We start from the raw sequence: 22,602 nt of genomic DNA, 5'->3' as shown, positions 1-22,602 counted from the left end.
TGCTTAAGTAAAATCTTCCAGCCTGTGTTTTGGAGGCTGAGTAATCACCCATAGCAGTTCCTTCTGGCCTGAAAATATGTGCCAATTATTTCTGCAGCATCTTTTGGTGTTAGCTCTCTAATTGGTTTTAACATAATTAATACTATCTTCAAAATGCTCTAATAAGTACGTGTCTCATAAGCATGTTCATAGATTCATAGATTGTAAAGGGCTGGAAGGGACCTCACAAGAACATAGGGTCCAGTCCCCCTGCATTAGGCAGGAAAGACAACTGAGGTCAGGTGACCCCAGTGAGGTGACCATCCAGTCTCTTCTTGAAGATTTCCAGGGTAAATAGATTGAACCACTTCTGGAGGGAGTTTATTCGACTGTCTGGATTCTCTAATTGTGAAGAAGTTTTTCCTAGTATTAAGCCTGAAATGGTCTTCCAGGAGTTTATGGCCATTACTCCTGGTTTTCCCCAAGGGTGCTCTGGTGAACAGTTGTTTGCCAAGCCCTTGATGTATTCCCGTGCTAGAGTGGTAAACTACTACCAAATCACCTCTCAGCCTTCTCGTTTTTAGGCTGAAGAGACCCAACTCCCTCAGTCTTTCCATGTATGGCTTGCCTTGCAAGTCTCTGATCATACAGGTGGCCCTGCTCTGGACTCTCTCAAGCTTTTCCATGTCCTTGTTGAAGTGCAGTGCCCAGAACTGGATGCAGTACTCCAGCTGCGGTCTCACCAATGCTGAGTAAAGCAGAAGAATCACTTCCTTGGTTTTGCTTTAGATGCATTGGTTGATGCACACCAGAGTATTGTTTGCCCTGCTGGATACAGCATCGTACTAATGGTTCATGCTATGGTCAGTTATTACCCCTAGGTCCCTTTCAGTCATGATGCTAGTCAGTTTGGCACCACCAAATCTGTAAGCGTGTTAGGGATTGTTCATCCCCAGATGGAGCATTTTACACTTCTCAATGTTGAACTTCATCTGCTTCCAATCCACCCAATTTGCCAGCCTGCTTAGGTTCGCCTGTATCTGCAGCCTATCTTCAAGCATGATCATGCTTCCCCATAATTTGGCGTTGTCCACGAACTTGACCAGTGAGCTCTTTACCTCCACATCCAAATCATTGATAAAGATGTTGAAAAGCACTGGACCAAGCACAGACCCGTGAGGGACACCACTAGCCACTTCTTGCCAGGACGACACAGATCCATTCATTAGACCTCTCTGGGTCCTACCCTGCAGCCAGCTTCGTACCGACCTAACTGTTGAGCAATTAAATTTCAATCCTTCAATTTTTCTGTGAGAACATCATGGGATACCAGATCCAAAGGCTTTTTGGAAGTCAAGGTACACAATGTCGACCTCCTCTCTCTTATCCAGGTGGTGAGTTACTTGGTCATAGAAGGAAATGTGATTGGTAAAACAAGATCTGCCCATGACAAAGCCATGCTGGCTGTCATTCAGAATTGTACCTTCTGCAAGCCTATTGCACGTGGACTCCTTAATGAATTTTTCTAGGATTTTCCCTGAGAGAGAAGTTAGGCTAACTGGCCTATAGTTGCCCGGGTCCTCCCTCCTTCCCTTCTTGAAGACAGGCACAACATTGGCCCTCTTCCAGTCTTCAGGGACCTCCCCTGAGTGCTACGAGTTTTGGAAGAGTTTCACTAGAGGTCTCGCAATGCCTTTGGCCAGCTCTTTCAGCACTCTTGGATGAAGTTCATCTGGCCCTGCTGACTTATAAATGTCTAACTGTTCTAACTGATCACTCACCAGCTCAGCGTCAACAGCATTACCATGCCTATTCTGTACCCTATCTAGCATGATTTTCCCTTTCGTCTGGTAAAATACCGAAGCAAAGTAGTCATTCAGGAATTCAGGTTTCTCCTGAGTGTTGGCAACCAGCAGTCCTGAGTTGTTAAGCAGGGGCCCCACACTTCCATTTGTTTTCCTCCTGCTCCCTACATACCTGAAGAAGGACTTCTTATTGTCCTTGTGCCTGTTGCTAGTTTAAATTCAGTCACTGCCTTAGGCTTTCTGATCTACTCCCTACAAGCACAGGCCATTGTTGTGTAGTCCTTCTTGAGGACTGTCCCAAGCTTCCATTGTTTATATGCCTCTTTCTTCTTTTTCAAGAGGACCATGATATCCCTATTAAGCCAAGAGGGCTTCCCAGCCCTTCTGCTACCTTTGCTCCTCATGGGAATGGACTTCTTTTGTGCTTTGAGGATCATGTCCTTGAGGAACGACCACTCTTCATGCACTCCTTTCACCTTCAGTCCCTGGTCCTACAGTGCTTCCCCTACTATTGCCCTGAGCTTGTTGAAATTTGCTTTTTTGAAGTCCAAAACTTCAGCCCTGCTAGTGGACAGTGAATGTGATGTTGCAGGTATATAGTATGCATAACATGGGTGTGTGACTTGACAAATCACATTACCAAGCTGTGCTGTAAAACAAACAGAATAAATGAGAACAGAGTACACAAATGCTACCTGTTAGATGTCTGTAGCTTTTGACAGAGGGTTTAGTGTTTTACTAAAGAAAATGAAAGAGAGGTACAAAACTAAGGTGCTAGAAAAACCAGGAAAGAGATTAACATGCAGAGAGATCAGATTATTCTGAACAGATAGTGCCAAATGGATGATCCCACTGGGGCACTACAGCACAGTAGCAACAAGCTACTGTGCCTCAGCTTGTAGCTCAGCTTGTTGCTGCCACACAGTAGCATTGCCAGACACTAGCTGTGCAGTGAGACTACTGCACAGTAGCCTGTGGGGGAAGAAACGTGTGGTGACAGTACGCAGTAACGCTGGTTACTGCACAGTCATTTAGTACTTGCTAATGCAAGTACTAAATGACTGTGTAATAACAACTGCGCAGTCTGCCTCACGTGTAAATGCAGCCACTGTGTATCTGATTTTATGAACTGGTAGAGGGCTCTACATGACTATCTAATGCTGTTTTTTGAGAAACATCACATCTTTTGAACCCTGCCCCTGGGCTATCTTTTGTCATTTAGATTTCTGAAAGTAGATCTCAGATAAGTGGCTAAAATAAAATATTTGTTGCAGTACAGTTTTTTGTAATTTCTTTTTATTGAATTTTTCCAGGCGTACAAAGCCTATTCAAGTTACAAGAAAGAATGACATAAATCAGCATTCTTTTGTAACATCATATTTCTGGGAAAATATAAAACCAAGCCCTTAAAGCAATCTTAAATATATGCCCTGCTTCAGAGTTTGCATTAGCTAATGTAATATAAAGTTCCAATATCTAAGAAAAGAAAGGAAAGAATTCAGAGAACTAAAAGTTGCTGACCTGAAAGATTATTTTTGTGCATCTAAGTGTGTTTCATAGGGTAAAGTGACTTTAAAGTTCAGTTCAGCAAAGCACTTAGGACAGAAATCTGTTTCATCCTGTGGACCAACAAAGTGCAATTTGTGACCAACTTGTTACCTCCTCTGGGTAGGCAAGCTACTCCCATTCTGGAAATAGGATCACCCTCTGGAAAATCACTGATGTCTCCCTATTCCAATAATGGGAGCACTTTATGCCCCAGCAGGAGAAATAGAAATGCTTCAGGGGTGTAGGTTGTAGCAGTGTTGGTCTAAGGACATAAGCAGACAAGGTTCTTTGGGTAAATATATATTTTTATTAGACCAACTAAATAGTTAGAAAATGTTTTCTTAAGAAGCTTTCAGGTTTAAAAACCCTTCATCATGCTGAGGAAGCATCTACAGCCAGCGTGTGTTCTTCTTGGATGGAATGAATAGTAAAGAAGCCAAAGGCTGGTATGCATTCAAGAAAACTAGTCTGTGAAGATTGTAAATTGAGGAGTCAGTGGATGAGAGACAGACTGGGGGGGGGAAGGGATGAATGTATCAAGTCAGTAGTGGAGAGGTACCTGGGGAGTCAGATGTCAGGCAGGTTATAATGTGTCATAAATCCATTGTCTATATTTAGTCCTCAAATTTTTTTGTATCCAGGAGGTTGATGAAGTGAAGTTCATAGGCTTGTCTGTGAAAAGTGTTTTGTAAATTCCCTTTGAGAATTAGAACTGAGAGATTGGAGAGAGAGTGGTTTTCTTGTGAGAAATGTGCCCCCACAGTAGGTGGGTATTCTTGTCTTTGATAGATTTCTGTTGTGGGGTGTAGTAATTGTGGAGGTGGTGGAGATATGTTGGCAGGTTTTGCATTTCTTGTCTTGGCATGGTCTGGATCCATTCGGTGTGTTTTGGGCCATAGGAAGTTTGCTTCAGGTGATGAGGTTAGCAAGGTTCAGTGCTTGTTTGAAGATTAGGATGGGTGGTTCTGGGAAGTTGGGAAGTTCTCTTTAAGAATTGAGTCTCCTAGTAAGGGCTGCAATTGTTTGAGGATTTTCTGTATAGGTTTGAGGGAGGAGTGATATGTCATAACCAGTGGTGTGCTATTCATGGGGGATTTCCTTCTGTACTGCAGCAATTCTTCATGTGGTATCTGGGTGGCTCTTTCAAATGTGCGATCTATCTGTTTGGAGAAGTGTCCTTGTTGAGTGAAAGCCTTTTTAAGATTTGTGAGGTGGCAATCACGGGTGTTCTCAGTGCAGATTTGCTGATATCTGGAGGCTTGGCTGTATATGACAACTTTCTCGGTATGTTTAGGGCAGCGTTTCCCAAACTTTTTCACCCCACGGCACACTTACCTAAATAAAAAGGCACCACAGCACACCGAATGTGGAGCATGGGGGAGGTGGGGGGCACGTAGCCATCTGGATACTGGCCGGCGGGGGGAGGCATGGCCAACCGAACCGCGTTTTGGGCTGGAGCCGTGCCCCCTGGCTGGCTGGAGCCATACTCCCCGTCTGTCTGTGTCCACAGGAGCAGACGGTGGGGGGCATGGCCCCAGCCAGGCAGGGGGTATGGCTCCAGCCCAAAATGGCGCAGCACGCCAGTTGGGAAATGCTGGTTTAGGGTGATTGCTGGTTCTGTGCAGATATGTACATTGGTCTGTGAGTTTCTTGTATAACATGGTCTGTATTTTACCATTCTGGATACTGATCATTGTGTCTAAAAAGGAGAGGTTGGTGCTAGAGTATTCAAGAGGTAGTCAGATGGAGGAGTGATGATTGTTAAATTTCTGATGGAACTCGGAGATTGCAGGTTTTCAGTCCAAGTAATGAAGATGTCTTCTATATATCTTAAGTATAGCAAGGGTTTGATGGTCTCTCCAGTAGGGCTGTGCGAGTCTTCGGACCATGCTTCAGATCCGGAGAAGATTTGGATGCTTCAGACGCTGAAGCAGCATGTCTGGATCAAAGTGCTGGCTACTTTAGGCTTTCTGAAGCAGTTTGGATCTTCCGAACCGCTTCGGAAAAGCTTCGGAGCCTTTGGAGAAAACTTTGGAGATCTGACTGTAGGGTATAATGGGGAATCAGTGAAATATCTATAACATTGTTGTTTTTTGTCTGATTTGGATTAAACTTGCAGGAGTGGTACCTTCTGCTGAGAGCGTGAAGCCTGCCCAGTTTCAAGAAGATGGGTGCAGGGGTTTGGGGGGAACTGTACCCCAAATTCTTGAAAGCAAAACTCATGCCACGTGTATGTGTTACACCACAGGTGGGTGAAAATTGCAGGGGTGGTGGGGTAGATCTCATTATTCTTGTTGCTCTCCTCTGGATTCTTTCCAATTTGTCTGCATTTTCCTTAAGATGCAATGTCCAGAATGGGACACAGTACACTCTGTGGAGGCCTCACCTGCACCAGATAGAACAGAATAATAACCTCCATATATTTTATATACAGCACTGCTGTAAATATACCCCAGAATAACATTAGTCCTGTTTGCAGTATCACATTATTAGGAGAAATCATATTCTTCTGTTTATAATTCATCATAATCTACAGAGCCTTTTCTGCTTCCTCGCAGCCTGGTCATGTCTCCTCACTTTTTTATATTTGTGCACTTCTCCTTCCAAAGTGTAGCACTTCATACTTTTCCTTATTTAATTTTGTCTCATGAATTTCAGACCATCTCTACAGTTCATTGAGGTCATTATGAATGTTGATCTTGTTCTCCAGCATGCTTTCAGCCTCCCTCACCTCCTACCTGATTTAATATACATATACGATCTATTCCATCATTCACATCATTAATGCAAATACTGACTAGAACTGGGCCTAGGATGAATCCCTGTAGGACCCTACTTAAGTTGTCTTCCCAGTTTGACAGAGAGCTATTTAACTACTCTTTAAGATAATTTTTTCAACAAGCTGTGCACCAAGCTTGTGGGATACACACTATAAACACTGAGCTTGCTTGCGTGAATGGAATGTAAGACTATGTCAGAAGCCTTACTAAAATCAAGATATTTCATAGCTACAGCTCCCCTTATCATCTAGATCATTGTTCTGGTTAGAGTAGGAAATTGAATCAGTTTGGCATGGTCTGTCCTTGACACACACACGTGGAACTGATTTGATTTGGGGGTTTTGGGGGGATTGAAGTTAGGCTGACAGTCAGACTTGAATGCTTGATCAGCTCCTATTGACTCAATAGGAGCTGCATATTGAGTGCCATGAGTTGTAGGACAGTGCAGTAGCATTGGGTTGGCATGAGAATTATGATCTGATTGGAGACAAATTTGTAGCCTTGCTCAGCATTTAGAAGAAATCCAGGAACTGTAGGCGAGTGGTGGGTGAAATAAATGGGAGAAGAGCAGTCTCACCTGCAGAGATGGCACACATATAGCTTGCACTCTGTGCCATCCTGTGAACATAGTGTAAGAATTATTGTATCTGCTTCAAGCCAAATAAATTTATTATTTTACCAGATTTTGACAGAGGCTTCTGAAATGCTAAAATGCCTTTGTGGCTTTGTGGCTTTGCCTTTGTAGCTTGATTCTGCTTTGTGCCAATATGTGCTGAAGGCAGCATTAAAATAATTTGACAGGGACACTAGGCAATCATTTCTTATGTTCAGTACATACAGCTACAACTCTCTTTAAAAGTGAATCAGAAGACCATAATCCAGTCTTTAGGAAGAAAGCAATAGCAGCAGTATGGTATGGCCCAAATTAGATCAAATGAACAAACCAGAAGGGAGCATTGCACTCTGTTACAGTGAGATAATAGGCTTTCCAGTTGAAAGGTTGAGACCAGTTTTCTGTTTAAAACATGGTTTTGATCCCTCTTCTCATTTCATACTGAAAATAATCTGGAGTTTCATGTGTCCTTTTTCTGGCAGGATTATTTTTGAAGTTTGTGCTTTATCAGACAAGTCATGGGGAGAGCTGATTTCTTTATAGAGGTGGACTGTGTACTTTTTCTTGTTTCTTCTCTTGTTTGCCATCTAAAGAAAAGAGGCCTGTACTTTGAAATTGCATGTGTGTTGGCCTCCATGGGGACTGACATTTTTCTTGCTCAGAGGAGTATGGTAACTCATTTCTGCCTTAGTTCCGAACTCCACTAGTGTGTTTTGTTCTGACCAGATTTCCCCCAAGTCTTCAGGCTCTTCACACTTGGAGTGGCATTCTATTTTCCTGCAGCAAGTTTTTAGTCATGTAAGTAGCACTTGCGTTCAGGTAGCCATTCTGTTTCCTTGCAGTGTAGATGCATATATACAGACATGCAAGCAACCTGCATAGACTAAGAATATACAGTAGGGCATATGCTGGTCACATAAGTGACCAGCTATATGTATTAGGGCTGTGCGAAATTTCACTGAGTGTTTTGTTTTGAAGCTGTTTCGATGCATTTCGAGCTCAAAACAGCAAAATCAAAACGAAACAAAAAGCTTTGAAACAGCTTTGAAACAAAATGAGGGTGCTCAAAATCTTTCAAAAGTTTTGAATCAGCCCAGTAGTGAGAGGCAGGGGAAAGCCAGGGCTGCTTTCTGAGTGGCTCCGCCAGCCCTATGGAGCTCGCCCGACAGGACACACAGCCCTAGCTTTCCCTGCCTCCTGCCACTGGGCTGCACTGGGCTGCAGCCCCATGGAGCTCAGCCTAGCAGCGGGAGTTGGAGCGTAGCCCTGGCTCTCCCCGCCACCAGGCTGAGCTCCATGGGGCTGCAGGCCCCCGGATCTGTGCGCCAGATGAGAGGAGGCTGTCTCTGCCGCCTGGGACTGGCAGCAACATCAATCTTCCCTGGCACTGGGGAAGCCTGCACCCAGCAGCATCCTCTCATGTGGCATGCAGATCTGGGGGCTCATACCCCCAGGAGGAGTCTGGCACAGCCCCGCAGCCCTCCCAGGGGTGCAGGCCTCCAGATCTGCGCACCAGATGCGAGGAGGCTGCCACTGCCAGCAAGTGTAAGGAGTTTTGCTTTGAACAGTTTGAGGTGCAGTTTCCAAGAAACCTCTGCACCTATCTCCTTGAAACTTGACAGGATTCATGTTCTCAGGGGGGACTACCATCCCTGCAATTTTCATCTGAAACAGACAAGAAATGACAGAGCTTTAGGCATTTTCATGATTCCCCATTATAGCCTATGGGTGAAGTGTCAAAATGCATCGAAACAGCGAAATAGTTTCGATGAGATGAAATGGAACAGTGCTTCAAAACGAAATGATGAAACAAAACACTGTCCCTTTAAAACGGTGAAACGGATGTCAAAATGAAATGATGGTGTTTTGCACAGCCCTAAAGTGTGTGGACCCCCATGGGCGTGCATTGCAGTCTAATCTGAAGTCTAATCTAAACTTATAGTGGCTCAAAAACCATAATTAGTGGGTGGTTGGCCCTCTAGTGTTTTAGCCCCCAGTAGCTAAGTGGCTAAGGCACTTACTTGGAGACCAGGGTTCTAAGCCGCTCTCTCTTGGAAGGGGTTTGACTGTCCATCTCCCTGACTTCCTAAAACAGTACTCTTAACTACCATAACACAGGTGAAGAATTATTGAAACCATTCTCTGGCTTTCCTTTTGAAGCTGCCCCCCTTGGCAATCACAAGAGAGTGGTATGTGGGGCCAGGAGAATGAAAGCAAGCCACGGGGGGGAAGGGGTGTGATGGCTGCTAACCTGGAAGGAAGGAGGCCTGTGTTGAGGAGACCCTGCAGCCTTGCTCCCAGTGACGCAGATGCCTTCCCCCTGCAATGTCCTGCACACATTTTTTCCAGTGACTTAAATGGGAAGGATAATGGCTCAGCTTCAAAAGGAATGTCGGAGAGATGTTTGGATAATTCCTTACCCATAGCCTGATGGTTAGAGCGCTGTGTTAGAAAAGCACATAAATGCACGTTCAAATTACCAACAGTGTGATGCTGTAGCCAGCAGGGCAAACAATACTCTGGCATGCATCAATCGATGTATTGCCAGCAAAACCAAGGAAGTGATTCTCCTGCTCTACTCAGCATTGGAGAGACTGCAGCTGGAGTACTGCATCCAGTTCTGGGTGCCAGACTTCAACAAGGACGTGGTAAAGCTTGAGAGAGACCAGAGAAGGGCCACCTATATGATCCGAGACTTGCACGGCAAGCCATACAAGGAAAGGCTGAGGGACTTGGGTCTCTTCAGCCAGAAAAAAATAGGGCTGAGAGGGGACTTGGTAGTGGCTTACCGCTACATCAAGGGAGTCCATCAAGGGCTTGGTGAACAGCTGTTCACCAGAGCACCTAAGGGGAAACCAGGAGTAATGGCCACAAACTCCTGGAAGACCGTTTCAGGCTCAACATTAGGAAAAACTTCTTCACAGTCAGGGTGTCCAGACTGTGGAATAAGCTCCCTCCAGAGGTGGTACAATCACCTACCCTGGAAATCTTCAAGAGGAGACTAGACAGTCACCTTGCTGGGGTCACCTGACCCCAGCTGTCTTTCCTACCTGGTGCAGGGGGCTGGACCTGATGATTTTCCAAGGTCCCTTCCAGCCTTACAGAATCCCTTATGGGTGGGAGGCCTAGAATCTGGATCTCCAGCTTTCTAGTCAGGTGCCCTAACCTGTCAGCTGGCAGAGCTAACATGCAAGAGGGTTATCATCCTCCAGTTTCTTTCTGGGATTTGGGGCTTAAATGTTGGGTGATTCCCCTTTTCCTCCTCCATTATATGCAAGGGAAAGATTCTCCATGGGTTCAGATATTTGGAGGAATAGAGTACTGGTAGCATTAATTGCTATGGCTCTGGAAATCATGACAATTAATGTTGCCACTGTTCCTCCACCTTTGTTTTCCTCCCCCTCTCTCCCCCAGCTGCCATGTTTGGACCCATGGGGAGCCTCTTTTCCTAACAGAGCGCTGGACCAGGTTGGCATGTAGGGTTGGCTTGCATCTGGACCCCACACATTGCCTCTGGAGCCCCATGTCAGGTTGGACCTGCATCATGGTGCCAGTGCCACCAGAGCCAGATTGAGCCCAGCTCTTGTCCATGGCCCCAGCACTGGTGTGGCTGAATCAGGTCAGCCCATGGAGTCAGAGTCAGCATGCAGCCCCCAGCCCTAGCACATGGCCCCTGGCTCCCAAGCCCCCAGCCCTAGCACATTGCCACCAGTTCCCAAGATCTCAGTCCTGGTGTGAGGCCTCCATCTTTGGTGTATAGCCCTGGCTCCCAAGTCCCCAACCCTAGCATGCAGCCCCTATCCTTCAGCCCTGGTGTGTGGCCCCAAGCCCTGGAGAACTCAAACCTTAGGTTTTCACCCATATTACAAAATTCATTTTCCATTCTTGGGGTCAGCTCCACTTTTTTTTCCAGGGGAATGATTTTTTCATGTATCAGCTTTTTCCTGGAGCTGAGTGAGAGGCTGTTTTGTTTCTTTCTGCTTCTTTCTCTCGCTGCATTATTTTATAAACATCTTTGTTATTGGCCTTGGTATGATCTTTCAGGCAGCTCTTCACATTGTAAAATTTTGGAGACAGCCATTTTAGCCAGGAGTGTTAAAAATCATGCCATCAAGCAAATACAAGCTGTACCATCAAAACCCTCATTCAGACAGTTATGCCAGCAAAAGATTGTTTTTGTCAGCTTAGCTGAAGTCATTGGGGCAGTATAGTTATACTGACAGAAAAACTTATTTTTCCATCATATTCAGTATCTCAGGTAGGGGGGCTGTGCCAGCAGAAAGTCTGTAATGTAAGCGTGCCCATAGATACTGACAGAGCTGTCACATGTCCATGGGAATGTGCTGTGCCAGCTGTGTTTCTGTGAAAGATTTGTGGGTTTTGTTTTTCCTTTTTAAATATTTAAAAACACCAGCCAAAAATAACTGCAGGCAGGATGATAATTTTGTCCTTCTGAGTTAATATTAGCCTCACAGATCCTTTTGTAGATAACACAAATTGTGCAGCTAATCTCAGGGGGGAAATTGTAAATGCACGTTGAAGTCGTGCTGTGACTTCTCTAGAAGTTGGGTGATCTTACATGAGGATGGGCACATGTAATATAACGGTGACTTCGCATTGTAATAATGGTGATTTCGTATTTCTGTCTGTGCTGTGGTCGACTCAGAGCAGATCTGTCTCATCATTTCCTCTTACAGGAAGCAGTGCTAGTGAAAGGTACCAGCTTGGCAAACTCAAACCTCTGTTTATCTGCAGAGATGTAAACTCAAGTTTTTCAAGTCTCCGTATGTCTGTATCTCCCCCACAAGTGTGATTTGCCTCAGAATTTTCAGAAAGGTGTGTGTCAAAATTTCAAAAGAATTTCCTTCGTTCTGTTGAGAATAGTGTACGGGTTACCCTCGGATTTATCGTGGGAAGCTACTTTCAACCTTAACTATTCTAGAAATCTGCGACTGACAAGGCATTGGAGAGCCACCTGAACCAGAGCTTCTAATGCAACACTGTAGCTAAAGGGGGATTCTGCAGTTCTTGGATAAAGAAACAGGAGAAGAGCAAATAAGAACAGGGTGCCTTTGCACCCACCTAGCTGGAAAATATATATAGTTTTGGTGTCTATTTCTAAAAATGATGTTGAAAAATAGAGGAGGAGTGTTTAAGAAAGTGTCACAGGTTTTTTGAGGCCTGTTAGTCTAATTCGCTTGTCAGAGGTTAAAGGTGACTCATTCCCAATCTATACACAATAGTAATGTATACATATCTATCTGCATGAGGAGAATTCATGTTCATAGCATGCTCTTAAATTTAGCAAAGTTATAACAGTGACTGGAGATGAGGTATAGGCTTTTAGTAGGCTTTTCTCAGTTAGTTAACCATTGCAACGTTTTACCAAGGGAAACAGCAGCTTCCTCAGCATGTGTACTCTAAATTTAGATCCGATGTCTTTCTGGGAGTTGTGTTTACATGCTTAGAACTGGGTGACATTCTGTGGCTGTTATGATGTGAGAAGCCAAACTACGCATTCCTGATAGGCTGGATTTAAAACCTCTGAATACTAACTGTTGTCTACATCACTTTTCTTCAGTAGTAAGAATAGACCAGGAAACAGTAGCAGAAACCCATGTGTACAATGGACATATCCTGAACAGTCCGGGCGGGAATGTTCAGATCCTTTCAAGACTGTGGACCAAACTGGAAACAACACTTTACTAATTTCATTTAGAATTGTGTCTAAATAAGAGAATTTGGCCTTGTGTTTTTTCAGCAAGTAATCTATATAATCCTTTAATATTTTACTCTGAACCAACTGAATGGTCTGAGTGGTGAGCAGTTCTTCAAGCCCTGGTTAAGAAAAGGGGGAGGGATGTGAAATAGACACATTTCAATATAGTACTTGATGTTACTAACCATCCTGGCTGTAACATTTGAAACTGAGAGCTGTGTGTCATTTAAGTAGTAGCTATTTCTATTTCAGTTTTATGCCTGTTTAGGAAGTGCATTTCACTTAAGTCACTGAAGTACAGGGAGGAAATAGACTGCTCTCTGCACATGTGCCTTCACAGTAATGCTGGACTCTGCAAAGGCAACAGCCACAACAGTGTTTCCGAACACCACGTTGTATCAGCATTGCTCTGAAGGATTAGGTGTGGCTATATACATAGACCTTGGACCCAGCTGAACAAAGTGTCATCTTGTGAACTTGTGTACGAGGATGGTAAGGTACTTATGCATAATTTGTTTAAATCAATTGATAGTTTAAATTAAATTGATAGTTTAAATCAATTGAAACTATCTAAAGTAATACTTTCAAATAGGTTTAAATTTAGAACTTTACATTATCTTTAATATACTTTTAAAAGAATGGTTGTGGAAATGTTTCATCTTCAATGCAAATCAAGAAATAAAATTTAAGTTTACACTTCAAACATTTTTCCTTTAGTTCTTCTCTGAATTAATGCTCAGGTTTCTAGTGCTTTTATTGTATCCAGCTGTATCCAGCTATTGTATCCATAGTATCCAGCTGAAAAACCAAAATTCCCAATCAAGTGAAGATAGTAGTTATGGTAATGGAGAGATTGTATAATGTAAAAACTATGTATAAAATGTAGATATTTTGTACTGTAAGTTGATACTGTAAAATATTTTAACAGTAAGTTTACTTAAAATTGTAAAAGCAATTTTTGATTGTGAATTGTTATACATAGGAAGTTTATCAAACTGTTCATGAAAGATTTACTGCTATGACAACCTGAAAGTAGCAAATTCACCGGCATTGTAAATCCATTGTCTTCTGAGGTATTATGTCCTGCACGAATTTACTCCTTTATTCTGAACATCCTATATATATATTTTTAGAACAAGCATGCTGTTAGAAATGAGGAAGTCTGACACATGTTTCTTCCTGCTTTTTTCTTCGGTTTTCCTGTCAGTGTAGTTGAGTAAAGAGAGCAGTAAGAATTTACTCTCCCCTCACTCCCTAAATGGAATTAAGAATTTAAAAATATAAAACACAGCTTGCATTGTTTGTTCTCAGTGTTTCTAAAGAAGTCCAGCTAACTTAGACTAGCTATGTAAAAAAACCTACCCCTGCATCAGTAGGAGCCCTTTCTTAAGTTCAGAAGAGGAACTCTGTGTATGGTAATAGTCTACTAGGGCAAGCATGCATGTCTTTTGTTGCTGTTTTTCTTTCAGTCCAGCTTTCTGACTAGTAAATGTGGATTATGGGGCTTTTAACCACTCAAATTGTTTTTTTTTTATAAATGTGGCATTGAACTTTTATCACGTAGTTATTATTTAATTTTATTTGACAAAAAAACTTATAAATATCCTCTCTCACCTGTCTGTCAAGGAAAAGACAGAACGTATAGGCTTTAACAGAGCCAGATGTGTTTGCATCATTGTAAACCGAGTATCATTGAAGACTGTTCTACTGTTTGCCAGAAAAAAATGTAGAATATGTAGGTACTGTTTATCTTTAAGAAAGAAATAGGAAATAACAGAATTTACTTTAAAACAGTTTTTCATTCTTTCATTTGTCATGTAGTACTTCAAAATGCGTCAGGAGTCAGGGCTTGCAACTAAGTAGCACTGGCAGAGTGTCTGTCCTTAGTGACAGACCCCAGAGCAATTCTGTTACGGAGATACTGAATTGGTAGGAGAGAATATATTCTGGGTCTAGCTGTTTTCCCATCTGTTAAATGAAGAACAATGAATGCTGACTTCCTCTCTAAAGCATTTTGACATATAATGCTGAAAAGTTCTACGTAAGAGCTAGGTGTTATGTTGTTTTAATCAGTGTAAGCATCCTGAACTGAGTTGTGCCTGGTCTTTACTCTTAAGCAAGATCAGATGATGGGCAAATGCCTGGTTCTGGAATTTGTCTGCAGAGCAGTCCTATCCACACTGAACCGTGGACTGATTCTGACTTCAGATGTACAGCTCAGGCTGCACTGCCCATGAGGAAAGTGATCTAGGAACCCTGACTTGCTTCTATCTGATGAGTGGAGCCATAGACTGGAATGAGGAAGATGCTCACTCTTTGGTGTAAATGTTTACCTCTGTTGGAGTAAGTGTGCTTGAAAATTGCTTCATGTTGGTTTTGGCTTCTTGCACTGGCTGTTGGTATGGGGAGCTTTTTTGTGGCAGAGCTCTGAGTCTGGAAGCCTTCCCTACAGCATTGTGTGGATGTTGAAAGTTTTCCATGCCAGTGCTGGTGCTGAAAGACTTTGATGCCAGCTTTTCAGGACTAGGGCAGAGATTCTATAAATTCCCCTGTGCCCCAGTGTACTGCACAACTACCCATGGCCACAGCCATGAGCCTATTTTGAAGTGCAAAGGGAAAAAACAAAATAACACTTTTTTTTTTCTTCAGAGAGGCCCATGTTTGCCCATATGTGATATCCAAAGCACCATATTTCCTTAAATAAGTTGCTTCTGGAATAAAGACAAGCAAGACAGAAAGAAATTCCGCTTATGGAGTATACTCTGCCTGTTTTGCAGGAATGAACCTTGTTTCCCTGTTATCACCCCTGGAGTGAATCAGGGAATTGCTGGGTCTGGGAGGATCAGCATGGATTCCAGGTGCCCTGTGCAAGCAGCTCAACTGGGACCTCCCTCTGACCTGGCTGTGTAAGCCATGCTCACCGAGAGAGACCCTGCATTTGTCATATCTGTCAGACAGCTAGTGCAATGCATGTGTGCGCATGTGCAAAACCGGGCTTTCTGTGGTAAAGATGGTTGTCTATATATATATTATGACAGGAAGAACAGAGCAAACTGACCCAGTCTTGTGTGAATCTCCAAATGCTAGAGTACTTTGTCTCCTCCAAACACTCAATGCTTCTGTTTGTTGTTTGACTGTCTAGGCACGCTATGAAAATGAACAAGAGTAACCCTGAGTTGGAGACGGTCAGCAATGGGTCTGCAGAGAGCCTTGGCCCATCTTTTAGAGGAATCCAGGTCAACTTCACAGCTGGCTCCTCAGACAGCCTCAACTCTGACACAAGATCTGCCAGCGATGGAGGTAAGTATACCTTGTTTCAGTGTGCATGTCTGTGTATAAATGTGGGGCTTGGGGAAAGGGGCTTTCCATAGCCTAGAGACTCAGAGTCCCCTCTTCACACAGTATCCACAGAACAAACTTTCCTGCACTCTTTAGTCTGTGTAGGTCTTAGCCTTGACTGGCAAGAACCAGCTCCAGAGAGGAGTTGAGGCTCTGTGGCCACACTTCTGTTGATTTCAGTATTATAAGGATGGGCAGCAGACTGAGACTGGCAGCAAGCTGCCAGAACTGACTGTGAGGTTCTTTGGCCTCACAAACTCATAACAATCCTGGACCATCTAGCAGCAGTTACACTTGGACTCTTGGGAGTATTTCAAGCTACCGATCTCACAATGAGAGACTGTCTCACAATAATAGTCCGTGGTCCATCCACTTTTCCCAACTTTTATTTAGACTTTTCTTGATTCTCTTTCAATAACCTTAGCCTAGTTGGATCAGCATAATTTTTGGCCTGTCTGGCCCTAATGAAGATCATAGGTTAGTGGGCAGACCTCAAGGGGCATCTGGTCCAACCCCTCCTCTCTTCCCTGCACAGATGTAGGATGAGCTATTTTTAAACTCACCCAGACAAATGCTTTTTTTTTCCTGAGATTTAATCTAAGTCTACTTTGCCGCAATTTAAACCCATTGCTTTGCATCCTGCCCTCTGCAACAAGGAATAACAGTTGTTCTTCCCCCTCTTTGTGGCAGCATTTCAGATATTTTAAAACTGCTGTTATGTCCCCCCTTAATCTCCTTTTCTCTAGACTAAATGCATCTAGTTCTTTCAGTCTTTTCTCATACAGTTTGCATCCCAGTCCCTTTATCATCTATCTTTCTCACCTCTGGATCCTCTCTATTTTCTCTGCATCTTTATTAAAATGCAGAGCTCAGAGGTGCACACAATCCTACAACTAAGGTCTAATCCATGCTGCGTAAAGTACACCTCCACCAAAACCCCCAGATCCTTCTTGGCAGCACCACTACTTAGCCAGTTATCCCTCAGTCTGTATTTCTGCATTTTATTTTTTTTCTTCTCTAGGTATAGCACCTTACAAGTATTCTTGCTAATGTTTTTTAGACCTAGCTGAAACTAGATCTGATGGATGATGAAGTCAATTTGTAGTGATCTTGTGTGTGCTACAGTTCTTAGTACAGTGCACAGGATCATTTACCTGTGCAGCATACTTCCATCAGTGAATTGCAGTAGTAACAGAAAACATTCTCTTTAGGGGAGGAGATAAAATGCATTGAGAAGGAAAGGAGCTATGGTGAAATTAAGTGCATAGGTTAGGTATTTCTTAAAGGAAAATATGCCCTGTTTAATTAATTTAGATTTTAGGAAATGCATCTTCTTTCAAGTAATTTTTTTTACCGAAGTGCGCTTAACTTAGACATGCAGTGACATATTGTATAGCTCAACAGCTATTTCCTTTGCAAACAGTGATTGCCATATAGTGGAAGCTGTCTCTATCCAAAAACAACAATTTATAGCAATAAAATTTAGAGAGCACTCTGGAAACTATTTTTCTACCCCTAACTCAGCAGCTTAGAGGGAGAGCATGCCAGAAAACTGTAAAGGAAAAAATTCATGCTGCAGATCAGACTTTTTTTACTCTGGGCACCTTAATATATAATTGTCAGATATGAATAAAAGGGGAGGAGCTTTCCTATTTTTGCTCCAGTAAAATAAGTCATTTCAATTTTCTTTAAAAAACTGGAAGTTTTAAGAAAATGCTTGAAAGTGACTTTGTTATTAATGTAAGAGAGGAACTGATCTAATGGGTTCTGAGGCGAACTTGTTTAGAATTCATTGGCAAGTCCCCATGCCTCCTGCAATCCCTTGGTTTAGTCAAACTGGGGAGTCTGCAACAGCTTCAACTAAAAGAATGAAGGGTTTTAGAGTAAGATTACAAGGCAGATAATCTTGTTAGTATGAGTCCTTGTGATCTTAAAATGTGGCTCATTAAAACTGCCTCTGAATCTTAAATGTGTTGCAGAATTTTGCTCTAAGTTCATGGAACTTTATTCTGGAAATAAAGGAGAGGTAGAGTTTTTGGTGGTTGATTGGTGCTCAAATAACAATGGCTGCCATGTAGGGAAGACGAGAGAGGCAGTTTGCATTTATGGGCTAAGTGTGTTTAATTGAATGTTAAAATGATTTACATTGAAAGAGTAAATGATTGAGATAAGTGGAGCAGGGTCTAGTCTCAGAACTTTAGTTTTAGACTGTCTGTTAACTCAGGCTAATATTATAACACCAGCTTGCTTTGGATCTTGTGTTGAAGCATGTCTTTTCAATCATAAGAAAGTTAGGGGAAGATTCAGCACATCATCCAACAGGATAAAGTACAGCCACCTTTAAGCCAGTTATAGGCTTCCTAGGTTCTAGTACTGCCCCCCTTCCAGTTCAGCTCCTGGCTTAGGTTTAGAACAACCTTGGGCTTGTTCTGCTTTTTTTTTTTTTAATCTTCATTCTTGGAAAGCATGGGCCATCTTCTCATTATAGGGTTTTACAGGACCAAGCCCTGGTCAGGGCTTCAGAGCACTGCTGCACTATCAGTAATAAAAGATGTTACAGAGGGCCATTTAATTATAAAGACAGCCTTACAAGTGGTGCTGGACACAGATGCTTCAGTAGTGGTGATGTAGAGGTCTTTGTGATTATAAGGTTCTGGCATTCCAAAGGAGATCCAAGCTATTGTGGAGGACCTGCCATTTGAGGCCATGGAACTATTTAGTGTCAAAACTGATAAGACTTTGCATGCTCTGTTCTGCTCACTGGAGGTGTTTTCTGCTTTCTACCAGTGTAAATTCAAGTAACGTTTTTGTTTATCACTGAAAAGAGGTTCTGCCCCATCAGTGTCTTCCAACAGATTGCCTCCAGTTCAGGGAAACCTTCCAGTGAGTGTCAGAGACAACCCAGACGCAAGACATTCTTCAGCATATAGGGTACCCTCTACCAAGGAAGAAGCTTGATGGTGCTCTTGAACTGTGGGATGCCTACCTGTGTTCCAAAACCACTTGACCTAACTTTACCTTGCATGTGCCCTTATTACATCAAACCAGTTGGTCCTAGACATGGTAGCAAGCAGACATTCCATTTAGTTTGAGTTGCTACTCGCTCACAATCCCTTTTCCCCATCCCTTTACAGGGACTGTTCTGACAAGCATCTGCTACAGGAAGAAGTCATTTCCCTTTTTGACACTGGGGAGCCATAAAAAGGGTTTCCTTGCATCTCCTGTGAAAGGCATTTCACAGCAGTTACTTCCTAGTTCTGAACAGAGAGGGAAGGAAGGGGGACTGGGGACCAGTCTTGGATGCAAGTCCACAGTCACACCTTGTAACAAGCTCTGCCTCCAGGGATGCCCACAGCACCTCCTAGGGGTCACCCTATGTCTGTTCTCCCACTCCAGTTCTCCCCTATTGGGTGTCCTCTCTTCTCTCCTGCTGCATCTCTCCTTGATGTAAAGCAGAGTGGGCAATTATTTGGGCCCACATACCACATAGGGAGTTTTGGTGAGCTGTTGTAGACTGGATCAGCACCCCCTCCCACACGCACACCCCTCCCAGCAACAATGTCAGTAACTGGGCTGCATGGAACTGAGGGGCCCACTGCAGGCTGGACAAAATCCTGGACTGTATTTTGCCCACCCCTGATGTAAAGGGTTAATAGGTTTGGGAGGCTGCCTTCAGATCCTGGAGTTTGGCTTTCAGTGCCTTGCCATGCCCTGCTCATCATCATTAGGCTGCCAGTCAGCTCATCCTAACTGGAGCAGGGCTCACTCACTCTTGTCTGGGCCTCCTCTGACCCAGTATCTTTCTCTCATTTAGACCCACTGCAGCTACCAGGTCTTAGCCTCTCTCCCTAGCCCCAGCTGCTTACCAGATCTTGGACCCTGGCAGGGCCCTGTGACCCCTTCTATCTGTACAGGCCCTCCCTAGGCCTCTCTCAGCCTTGTGCAGCCATTCCCCAACCAGCTGCCTTTTGAGGCACCTATCCCTCCAGGCCCTTGCTCACGTCCATCTCAGTCCGGCCTTTAGGACACCTACCTTTCTGGGCCTTTGCTCACACCCTCTGGGTTGGGCCGCCCTTCAGGGCTCCTACCCCTCCAGGCTTCACTGTGTTCATGCCTGGGCCTTGGCCCTCTCGGCTTTAGCCCAACTAACTCCCACTACCCCTTTTCAGGGCTCAAAACCCAAAATGCCCCAGGCACCATATTAGGTGGCCTCCTCCTCCTCCATACATCCACAAGTCAGTCCTTGAGTGTAACATAAACTCCCAATCGCCACAGAAGCGAAAGCACATCGTTTCTGTCCCTATATATAGCATGCCTGCAGAGTTCATTCTGAGGATCTGAAACAGTCTGTGACTTAGGCCCCTAGCTCAGACTTACACAGCTTTTTCTCCTTCCCCTTCCAGTCACCTGACTTGCCTGGCTGCTTATAAGGCCCAGGTGCTGCTCATTCTCTATTCAGCCATACAGTGTTCTGCTGCCTGCAATCTGCAGGCTGGGCCCTGCAACCCATCGGTAGCAGGTGCAGGTAGCACAACTCTTCCCTTGCTGGTTGCGCTTGCTCCAAGTAACGGGAGGAGGCTTTCCCCTGTTACAGATCTGCATTGGATTCTTACATTGTTAACATGCTCCCTCCTCCATTTTTTTTTTCCAAATAAGCAACCTTTCTGCTGGCAATTACACAAGCGGGGGGGGGAGTAAGATCCAAGCCTTCATAGGAGCTTCCCTTATAACCCTTCTTCCTAGATAAGGTGGCCTTGGTTATGCAAGTACTAAACTTAATGTGCAGTTACTATGGCAGATTAATGAACATGTAGTCACACCCACTGAAAAGTAAAAATGTGCATGTGAAGAATGCATCTTGAAGAAACAAGTTATCAGTAAGAAACTTCATTTTTAGTTTCCATATCTGTTCAGCCTTTGCCTTGTTTCCGTTGGTTTAGGACAGTGGTGCCCAATTTTTTTCCACCTCAGGCCAGATGGACAGTGGTCAGTCTGTCTGCAGGCCCGATCCAGCCAGTTGGCCCAATCCATCATGTGGGGTGGCAAGGCGGATCCTAATCTGGCCATGTAGGAGGTGGGGGGAGGAGGGGGCATAGCCTGGCCCTGGCTCTGCAGGGCTTGGGAATTTGACAGCAGGGAGGGTGGCAGCATTACTTGCCATTTGCCACTGCTCCCCCATCACCAAATTTCCCAACTGGCTGGATGCCATGGCTCCATGGGCCGCACTTGGGCTGCAGGCCAGAGGTTGAGCACACCTAGTTTAGAAGGCTACCAGTCAGTACCATAGTTAGAGCAGGGATTACAGTGTAGACTACAACGTCTACTGTGGCTTAGACTGACAAAGGCTATGAAAGGTAACAACCTTTTTAGTAGCTAACCTTGAACCAGCAGTTTATGGAGGAAGGGTATTATATCCTGGTATCTATGTCCTATGCCATGTAGAAGTATGGTTTTATTTATAGAAAAGGTCCTTAATAAATATGGAAATGGTGTCATATGTTGATAATCTATCAGAATCTGCAATCTGCAATGTCGATATTGAAACCCAAGATTCAGGTTCAAATAGAGAACAGAATACACAGCTATTCACTTCACCATGAACGAGACTGCCATGAATTATCATACGCTTACCTTTCTATAGACAGACAAATTGTAGCACAGTACAACTTCTAAACATATTTAAACTATTATTTAGTAATTTCAAAATACTCACATTTTCATTGAATGTTGGTTATTGATTATCATAATTTCTAGTAAAAACATTTAGTTATTTGAATGTTGCATGCTATAGTTGCTTATTTTTCTAAAATTATGACTTGTAGAATTTTTGCTATGGTAGAGATCTTCCTCCCTCTCCCCCCCCCCCCAACTTTTTGACAAACAATTAGTCTTACTCTTGACCAGTTTTAACAAGTAAGGTAAACATTCATAAAGTACAACTGACTGAAATGAACTGGGTGCCAAAATCTACATTCTGAAGACTTTTTCCTTTCTTCTGAGCACTTTCATGGTTCAGTTCAGGCAAGTCAACAGAACTCAGTTCATAAAACAAATAGATTTGAGAATGTGTAAACTTTAGTCAGTGGAGGGGTTGGGTTTTAGAACTTGACAGTAGAATAGAGTCAACTAATCCCTATGCCTCCCCTCAAAAGTTGAACTGTTTTCCAGTTCAGTGCATCACCTTGACCACTCTGATAGTGCTTAATCCAATGCAGGTGCAGACCTGTCTTGGATTAAGCACTAACATGAGTCAGACTGTCTTATCCAGTCTCACCTACCCTGTTAAATTGCTGTGTTTCAGCTTAATAAGTAAATAGGTTTTGTTTAAATATTTGTAGTTGCACAGTCATCCCTCAGTACTTCATTCTTAACTCCTCACAAGTGATTTCATTGCTTAAATATTTATCCTACATCAGCTTTACTACTGTTTGGTGGCTAATATACAAATTCAGGGAAAAGCATCAGAGTGGTTCTTCATGACACCATAGAATATCACCCTCTTCCTCTGAAATACCATTGACTAAATCCAATTAAATCATGGCATTCTGGAAACGGTGTTTGCCGTAATTAACTAATTGGAAACTCTCCTTGGTTTGGGACATAATATTGTTTACATCTTTGAACCAAGGCCAGACAGATTGCAGGATTCCCTGAGCTGTTGAAACCACCAGGATCCCTTGTAACAAGCCTCTAAATGATTCAGTGAGAGTTCTCAGAGCACCCCACGCTATTAAGCTGAAGATAATTCAAAGTCATTAGCATTAGGATCCATGGGCAAGTGGTGCCACGTTAGTCGGGGGGGGGGGGCATGTGCCCCCT

General features: G+C 43.5%; 1 protein-coding gene across 3 annotated transcripts in view; it reads left to right on the top strand.

The window, feature by feature from the left end:
- PRAG1 (PEAK1 related, kinase-activating pseudokinase 1) overlaps positions 1–22,602 on the top strand; it is a 55,039-nt gene that overhangs the window by 18,131 nt on the left and 14,306 nt on the right. For all 3 annotated transcript variants that reach the window (XR_003091724.1, XM_025191424.1, XM_025191425.1), the window contains exon 4: positions 15,587–15,744. Coding sequence is in view for 2 of the 3 variants with exons in the window: in XM_025191424.1 (XP_025047209.1) it covers positions 15,587–15,744 (158 nt within the window). In the remaining variant the exon portion in view is untranslated. The remainder of the gene's footprint in view (positions 1–15,586; positions 15,745–22,602) is intronic.

Source organism: Alligator sinensis, unplaced genomic scaffold, assembly GCF_000455745.1.
Source record: "Alligator sinensis unplaced genomic scaffold, ASM45574v1 scaffold208_1, whole genome shotgun sequence".
In the NCBI taxonomy this organism is placed as follows: domain Eukaryota; kingdom Metazoa; phylum Chordata; order Crocodylia; family Alligatoridae; genus Alligator; species Alligator sinensis.
This window is presented reverse-complemented; position numbering and strand designations above follow the sequence as displayed.